The 9140-nt window shown below is 38.9% G+C and overlaps 1 protein-coding gene across 1 annotated transcript in view; it reads left to right on the top strand.

Moving 5' to 3' along the window:
- The first annotated feature begins 4965 nt into the window (after window positions 1-4965).
- Window positions 4966-9140, top strand: part of LOC138006661 (tropomyosin A-like) — a 5335-nt gene continuing 1160 nt past the window's right edge. The window contains exons 1-3 of the mRNA XM_068853129.1: window positions 4966-5064; window positions 6033-6721; window positions 9013-9140. The exon at window positions 9013-9140 is cut by the window's right edge and continues 1160 nt beyond it. Coding sequence (XP_068709230.1) covers window positions 6076-6721; window positions 9013-9092 — 726 coding nt within the window. The 5' untranslated portion in view covers window positions 4966-5064; window positions 6033-6075 and the 3' untranslated portion in view covers window positions 9093-9140. The remainder of the gene's footprint in view (window positions 5065-6032; window positions 6722-9012) is intronic.

Below are 9140 nucleotides of genomic sequence, written 5' to 3'. Positions count from 1 at the left end.
TGATCAAAGTCGAGGGTGAACTTCGTTGCCAGAGTGCAAGCAAGTCGAACCTGATGGCTAAAGCCAACCTTTGATTTTGGTAGTTGTTTTTCTCTCCAAAATACACGTGGGAGGAATTTGAAGACAAGTGTCAACTTATTATCACGTGCAACATCAGCGACAGACGATAATTGCACTGACACAGCAATTTGTGAAACATGAAGTAGCGTTTTCACTGATGAAGGTGATTTCCAAAAAAAATAGGCGATATTTGGTTCGAGTGCTTGTATTTGATTCAGAGCTTAAATTATTGGCTTGTTTTATTTTACTGATTTACCACGGAACACTTGAAAAGCAATCATCGCGTGTTTTTTACTGTCTTGGGTCATCACTGAGTGATATTCATTTCCGTCTCTGGGTCACAAATGTGAGATACTATTAAAGCACTTATCGTCTAGTTAGTTATTTTTACTTGGCGCTCTATGGAAATAAGACAATGAAACTTTTTCAAGCTATTTACCCCCAAGTTGGAGTGACCAATGAAATATTTCAGGGGTACCAAAACAAGACTAGTTCTTGAATCTAAGCTATGTATAGACGGTATTTAAAATATTTTTCTTCGTGAAATCTGAAAAGCGTTGACAGTATACTTGCTTCATGATTTAAGGAAGGTATAAATTGGCTTCCTTTAAAAATGTCGTCTTGAAAATGATGTTTTGATGAAAAATTACCAGTAATAAATCGCCGACTTGCAGGAGGGAGAGCATTTGCATTGAATTTTCGTTACTAACCCACCCTTTATAAGGTGTTTTTTCTTATTCATATCGGATTAAATCATGTTTTGACATGTTGTGCTTTAAGACGCCTAAGCTCTCCAATTGAAAAGGATATCCATTTGGTGGTTCAGTTCTAAATCAGTTTTACCGTAAACGGAAATAGATTTTATCGCTGAAATGTCGTTCTTGTTTTTTACCCTTTATACTATCATGGTCTTAATACTGTTAGTCGTGGATTGAATCCAGTATTTTGTTTTTTTGTCGCAGGCTACTATTGTGGAAATCGTTCAATACTGCTGTCATCTTTACCACTGGCACCGGCCACCGCTACCGTTGTTTCTGCTGCTGTGTCTGCTACTGCTGCAAGTGCTGCTTCAATTAACACTCCTTCTGCTAGTGCTACTTCTGTTTCTCCTGCTGTTGCCGCTGATATTACTGCTACTGCTGGCAGTTGATTGGAATAATGTACCGGTCAACTGAGGCTAAAACCTTGCATGCGCGATCACTTCAAAGGGAGGACAAACGTAGGAAATAACCTCTCAATCTGCGGTGAAGTTCGTCATATGTGAACTCGCTAAACCCACGTGTTTACAGATCGTTCACATCGTGTTTGGCCCGTCGAGCAGTGAACCGAACCCACGCTGGTGTATCGACCATTCATGTTTACGTTAACAACATTATCCTGGATTGGATACCATTACGCAGAGAGGAAATATCTAACCCGGTGTTTTTGCCGCCTTCTCTTTACTTGGTTTCCTTTCGCATGCATCCAGATACATGCGCAGAATTCTTGTTGCTATTTTTAATTTATTAAGAGGTTGTGGTTAGTCCTACTCTAGTCATGATATTATCCGTTAGCACGCGAAGTTAGAGATAAATTTAGACCACACTTTTTTTTTTTTAGGGCAGGAATATACCGAATATTTGGTAGTCATGTTCTTGTTGGGGCCTCTTCCTCCGATTAAAGGCAATAGTTTCATCAGATTGCGCGAAGTACGCTTTATCCGTAGACCATCATCCAGTGTGTCCTGGTCAGTGGATTGCCAAGCAATCCCCAATTCGTAAGCAAAACCCATTCTCAGTTAAAAAGAAAAAATCATTTTTCCCTTTTGCTCATTAAATTAACTATTATTATAGTGCTATATAAACACATTCTCTCCTGAACGTTATTCGCCAGAAAGTTCGCCTTAAATATACGGGAATTCCACGACTCGATAATATATGGACTCAGTCACGAACAACTGGTCATGAAGTGTTTTACGTTTGGAAAAAGGGTATTCCAATCAGCGAAACCTTGTAGATTTTGACGTGTTTGCAAGAAGCCAGTTGTCGCCTTCGCTTTTCCGTTTTGTGTGATATTTGTCAAAGTTTGAACAACTTCTAATAACTTGGGTTCCTTCCCCAGGTATGTTTTGTGATGCGCAGTTTTTCCTTTCCGAACAAAGTAAAGCTCGACCCCTGCTTAAACTCTTGTTGTTCGAATGGAAGGTAGATACAGCTGATCCGAGCTGAAACTACGTTTTATACATGTATAGCTGAATTGCCTAAGTTGTGGAATCAGTACCGTCCTCTTGTTCAATACCTGAAAAGATATGCTCACGAATTCAGGATTTTTCACAGTAATGACATGTTTCTGCTATACGGCAGTTTTCCTGTTAAAACAAATGTGAAATTTAGATTTCTCTTCTCTTGTGGAAATATTGTTATTTTTTTTTCTTATTCACCCCCACTCTGGGTTTACAGCTGAAATTGAAACTGAAGAACTTGTTGTTTTTTTGTTTCCGGTTCAGTCGCAAAACAAATTATTTACTTTTTGGAAGTCAATGATATTAGAACACGCTGAGAGGATTGACCAACAACTAAGAAGGAAGTTCTAAGAACACCGTCATGGCGTTGTGATTCGTTTACAAACTTCCACACTCACGTATTTTATATTTACACTTACTCGGTAACCGTCGCGACTTTTAGCCATGACTCAGACTCAGTGGAAGTTAAGGGTGGGCGGATCTGATTCCAAACAACCTTCCTTCCTTCCTTCTGAACCGAGAGGTATAATTTGAAAATAAACAACTTCAGTACAAACTGACCAGCGTTAAGTTTTGCAGACACGTGAACTGAAGAAAGTCCAGTGGTTTTTTTTTTTATTCTGGCTACTCTTCTCTAAGAAGTTTTACTACGTAAACTCTAGGTTTTTTTTCCCTTTCAAAATCCTTGTTTTTGAATTCCAATGGGATCTGGATTGTGTAGCGGAAAATCGGTGTTTCGTGGGCAGTAAATTAAATTTCGACGTATAGATCCCCAATGCCCAGCCCTAACACCTTGGCACTTGAATAAAGTGCATTGTCAGTTGCATCGCTTTTCATTCCCGGGCTGCAATGTCGCCGGATGTAGTGGCTGCAGTGATAGATGCTCGTAAACATAGTACAGTCAATTAAATGTTTATTCCGATTGAAAGGCAGCTTCAGAGCGTTCGGCCGTCATCTGTTCTCATTGTCGGTTATGTTGGACAGTAATCTCATGCCCAAGTTTGTCGGTACGTCGTAAGACTGAATAGAGTGCTTTTGGTCATGTGACTAGCAGTCATATTTGAATACTGAAAACAAAAAAAAATTTCAAGTTAAAACGCGTTATAATTTGTTTATCACCGCAGTTTGTTTTTGTTTTTGAAAAAGAACTTTAATGAAACTCAGTAGAGTTCAATTTGGCTGCTATTTCTGTTTCACTCCTCCAACATGACCGCCGTGACGTCATTTGAAAAATACACCAAATTTTAATACAGTAATGTATTTGGATTTTATGGCTTCCTTGTGGAGGGTTTTAATATTTTCTTTGTGAGAACAGGCGCACTCTGAAAGAATCGGAAAAGACTCAGACAGTGTCACTGATTGAAAGAAGAGGATTTCTCTTCAAGCACCATTGAGGCTGGCTTCGAGTGGAAGGTCCGGTTTACCTTAGTTATAAAGGAAGGAGGATCACTTTTTTAAAATTGGCGTGACTGTCGTTCCCGTCAGTGACTAGTTGAGCTACATGAATCGGATTGAGAGCTCCAAAGGTGAAGCGATCTAGCCATTGTTATCTGCTAATAATGGACTCAATTGACAGATATAGATAAAACCATGAACCAATCTAGTTGGTTTGTTGGAGGGCGTGACGTGACGACACAAGATAGCTATAGAGAGAACGGCAACTAGAACGTCACAAATTTGCATATTCACGTGCGTTTTTCATTTTTGTCCATTTCTTTGCCGTCGTCAGCAAAACAACTACGTGAAATAGCTAAATCTGAGGTTTTATGAAGAGCGTCAACACTTGAGCATAAGGTTTAATTTTTTCCCCTAAATTAAGCGCCGAAAAAGAAAATTGGGGGTAACAACGCATTTTTCAAAGATAGTCCCTGAACAATATTTGTAAAAAGCTTTAAAATACAAAGCAATGTATGGCGTTCTTTTCCAAATTGAAGCTTAATTATCTCTGAAAAATGCAGGGTTACCCCCACTTTTCTTTTTGGATTCCAAAAGTACTTACTAAGACCTACTTTCTCCGCATAATTTTAAACCGCGCAAAGTATCCCTGTATTAGTAAGCATCACCTATAGGAAATCCGAGTATCTCGAGATGCGCAGAACGTATGCGCAATAACAATAGTAGGCACTGTCCTTAAAGTTTCAGCGTGTAAACGCAGCTTATTATATATGCAAAACACTAGTTTAACCCATTGACTCCTTGGGGTTCCCCATTGACGGGTAAAATCGTCTGGCGTTAGACAGAGTAAAATACGAAGTATGGTCGGTTTAGGCCGGTTTAGGGGTGAAGCAAAGAAACTCACGTGCTGCATATTAATCCAGCCGCGTACACACGCATTGCATTCTTAAACTATCGAGTCTTTGACGTCATTTTTTCCTCGATCCAGCTCTCTCAAGATTTTAAAGTTAGTAATGGCGGACCATTAAATAGGAAAATCCAGTTAAAATAAGTAGGTGTCTTTTTTAAATCAAGGGTTAAACTTGGGTCACTTACTGTTTAGTTAACAAAGTTTTGAAATCCAAAGAAAAAGAAAAATTGATTTTTTGGTCATAGTAGCACTTTAAAAAACTTGGAATAGTCGTGAAGTGATTTTACAATAATAAAAAACGACGTTCTCGTTTCCGTTCCCGTCTCCCCAACTGAACCCCTCGAATATCGTTGGATAATCTGCTTATTCTTACACAACGTAGTATATCATGTGTAAATTTTTTGCACGCCCTGAAATTCAACAGACTGCGAGGTGTGGTTGAAGACGCTTAATTTTAAATACTTTCTCAACAAATCAGGTAATGTTTCTACATGTTGGCTATCGCCATCGAAAAAGGGTGCAATTTACATGCCCTAGCTCAAAACTTGATCGCTAGTTATCGAAGGCAGATGGTGATGCGAACGAAAGAGTCAATATGCAATATGCTTGGACGCCATCGTTGTATTGTTTATGAATGGGCATTCATTTGTGTGAGCCTTTAGCTGTTCGGGAGCTCTGCTTGAAAGCCACCTCATCACGACCTTTTGGTTATGTATTTAAAGCCTTAAGTGGATTTTATCAGAGATGAGAAATATGAAAGTTTATTGTTCTATATATACATGTAGACATCGAACGAGCGCGAGGACTTAAGGATTTCTTTCTCTCAATCCCTACCTTTGCAGTCGTGATCTCGTGTTTTTGTGAAAAGGTTTCGATCGATTGTACTTTTTTTTATTCTAAGGAAGAGTTGATGGCGTTGTTTCTTGTGATAATTTTAGTCTTTCGTAATGAATCAATAATATGCACATACATGAAAGCTACAATTGCAGTTGCATTCCGTGAATTATAAAATTCCAATTTTGGGGGTGCATCGTGCATGTAGCTACATTCTGTTTTTATTGTGTATGCTCCAGCATTTTTAGTGCTAAAGAGAGAGGTCCCTGCCCTTATTATTAATGTTATTTTGATGAACAAGTCTAATTATTATGCCCAATGTCTCTTTAAGACCGCAAAGATTTTAAAGGTGCATTAACCCATTGACTTCTGGCTAACGCCAGACGATGTTACTCGTCAACTGGGGATGTGCTATAGCACCTGAGGAATCAGTGGGTTAACCAGTCAAAAACTGTCCTCTCCATTAAACTATTAAAAAGCATGCATGAAACCGGTATTATCGGATGTCTTAGCTTGTCTTAGCTTGCTTTCTCTCCTTTCTCTTTGAACAATTCAAAGGACATGGCTGTCAGTTTATCTCCTCTTTTTTTTTTTGCTGCTATTTTAAAACAGATTTTGCAATCCAGTGCCTGCTGGAGTTAGTTGATCCAGTGACATGGATGCTCTGAAAAGGAAAGCGAAGGAGACCCTAGAAGACATTAAGCGGGCAGAGAACAGGCATAAAGATTTGATTAGGTACCTAGGGCATGCCGAAGGGAGGGCAGAAATGGCTGAGGACGAAGTGCGTGGACTTCAAGACAAGATCTCAGAGAAGAAGAAAGAGTTGGAAAGTGTGAGTGCAGCAGTAAAAGAGAAAGAATTAGGGCATTCAGCCAAAGAAGAGGAAGCAGAAGAAAGTGAGAAGATAAGAAAGGCTCTGGAAGCAAAAGGATTTGAAGTTGATGACCAGCTTGTCATGCTCGAGATCAAAGTTAGAGATGCAAAAAGGCAAGCAGATGAGAAGGAAGCTAAACTTGAGGAAGCAAAGGTCAGATGCAGCACCATCCAAGCTGAGTTGAGTGAGCTTTTAGCAAGATTAAATACGGCAGAGTCCAAGATTGTCAAATTGAGTGAAGAGTCAGACTGTGACTTGGTGAAGTTAATCAAATTAGAACGAAGACACAGAAAATATGATCAGCGTCAGGAGCAATTTGAAGATGAGATAGAAACAAGAGAACAACAGATTACAAATCTGGAAATAGAATGTGCCACCTATCAAGCAGGGGCAAAGATTCTGGTATCCCAACGTGACAAACTGAAAAGTGAGTGTCTAAAGAAAATATCGGGTAATTGTATTGAGGTTATTACGTGGCGGGGCAAAGACATGAATTTTATGCCGAGCAGTAAAATATTGTTTTTAACACCAAAAAGTAAAATTCTTATCGTCAAGCCACTGTGTAATTTTTTTTATACTATTTACTATTTCTTTTTACTATTTTCTTTGTAATACCGAGCACAAACTTTATCGCAAACTCTTGCAGCTCGGCGGCAGGAAATTCTTATGGTCAAGCCACTGTGTAATTTTTTTTTTTTATACTATTTACTATTTCTTTTTACTATTTTCTTTGTAATACCGAGCACAAACTTTATCGCAAACTCTTGCAGCTCGGCGGCAGGAATTTCTTCAATTTCCACATGTCTTCTTCACTTGCAAGGAACGCCTTGAATAATTTTAAGTTGTATGAAGTTTTATTCTCCGTGTTTGCATTTTCTTGTTTCTCAGAGTAGGATTTTACGTCAGCTTCAGAGAACTTCATGAATCTACCACTCGCCATTTTTCACTGACTGTCTGCGCAAACAACCATGCAAAGGCGGGAAATCATGTCATCAACATCCTCACTAGTGAGGATATGGAAAATATGCCACTCGGGTCCTGGATGTAGTTTTGTACAAATTTTATGAGTGGTGTATTTTCCAGTAAAACTTTCGTGTCTATACAATACTAAAACTTAATATTAGAGATGTCACTCTGCACGATGTTTTCTTTGCTAAAAAAGTAAATGCACCATTTCAGAGGCTTATCAAAATAAGTGTTTGAGACTGGATGTGCAATGCACTTTGGTCTAATTGCCATCCATGGCAGTTAGGTATGGCAAATAGATCAAAGTAGACAAGTAGGTACATTGTTGTTAAGTTAGATTTGGTAATAGGCGCTTGGTAGGACCATTTACTGACTGGTACTTTATGTGAAACGCTCTGTTGTTCCATATTACATAATTCCGCTCTTTCCTCTGCGAATTCATCACGAAATTCAGCCCACTATATAAGTATCATAGCGTCTGCACAGACCAGATGAGGAGCTTTGCTGAAGCATGCTGTCATCTCGTCTCAAAGATTCTTGCAGTGTTGCAGAGGACGGGCCTGAATCGGATGCATTGAGCCCAAATTTACCCTGCACATGTTAAACTTAGGTCCTGTACAGTCACCTGTAAGAACTCTTGTGAATACTTTCCAGGTAATGCTTTGAGCCAGAGCAGTCTCTGCCTCTCTACCAATACAAACTATCATTTCAAGGAGACTCCGTTGACAGGCTTTCCTCTGTGAGGCAAGACAGCACTTGAAGTCACAATGAGTTATTGATAACCTGCAATCAGTCTCTATTTTAGTTTTGCATGGTACGCACTGGGGTGGCGAAAGGAAAAATAGAGCCTGACCAAATTCCTCTTCAAAATTCCTCCCGCCTACTTTTTGTGATGGGATTGACAAATCCTTCATCAGCCTATGAGATTTACATCCATTACACAACACACGCGTGTCAGTAGATGCACGCTTTTTTGTTTTGACCAGCGCTATTTACCTTGGGAGGAATTATAAACTAATTCGAAAGTTACCTTTTGCTTTAATTTGAGAAAAACATTTAAAGCATGGGGACTGTTACTTTTTGTACCAATCGATGACTATATTGCAGCAAAGGCCAGTGTACATGTAATTCTTCCTCCAAACTTCACCGTGCATATGCAATCTTGTAACCTTGACGTTTTAATTGGCTATTGAGATAACCCAGCATTTTGTTGTTGGACAGTTTGGCAATAGATTCTAAAGAAGAAAACAAGAGAAATTCAGTATTCTTTTCACATGTTTGCCCATGAAGGTTTCTTTGGAGAGTTTTTTTGGGTAATCTTCAATTGTAGTGTATTTCTATGATTGCACGCAGTAAAATCATGATAAGTAAGCTTACATTAATTTTTTGATGGAGTACAAGCAGTAAGATGGACTTGCAAAGTTTGTTTATTAACAAACTGCTTTTCAAAACAAGTTCTTTTTTAACTTTTTAAATCTAAGCCCTAGAAGTATGATGTTGTGATGTTTGTTGAAATCATAGGATAGCTCATAATTTATGGTGTACAGGCTTTATGCATTCATGTGCAATATTGTCTTTTGGTCACTTGGCAATGCATGTGTGGGCTCAAATGTTTTTCTTTGATAGTCATCTTCTTTTTCTTCATCCCCGAAACTAGTATCAACAGAAAAGAAGTCTGCTATCTGAGAACGTGAGGCTAATTCACCAATACCCTTTCTCATTTCTGTTTTCTTTTATTTATCTTTTTTGCAGCTGAGGTGAATTCCTGGAAAAAGCGTGTAGCACATTTAGCCAGAGAACTGGAAGATTGCAAAGCTGACCTGAAGCACTGAAAGACTTAAACCTATGAGAGTGGATCATTTGTTACCGTTGGTTGCTCA

Source organism: Montipora foliosa, chromosome 6 (genome assembly GCF_036669935.1).
Source record: "Montipora foliosa isolate CH-2021 chromosome 6, ASM3666993v2, whole genome shotgun sequence".
Classification (NCBI taxonomy): Eukaryota; Metazoa; Cnidaria; class Anthozoa; order Scleractinia; family Acroporidae; genus Montipora; species Montipora foliosa.
The sequence above is the reverse complement of the archived record's forward strand: the minus strand, read 5'-3'. Positions and strand labels throughout refer to the sequence as shown.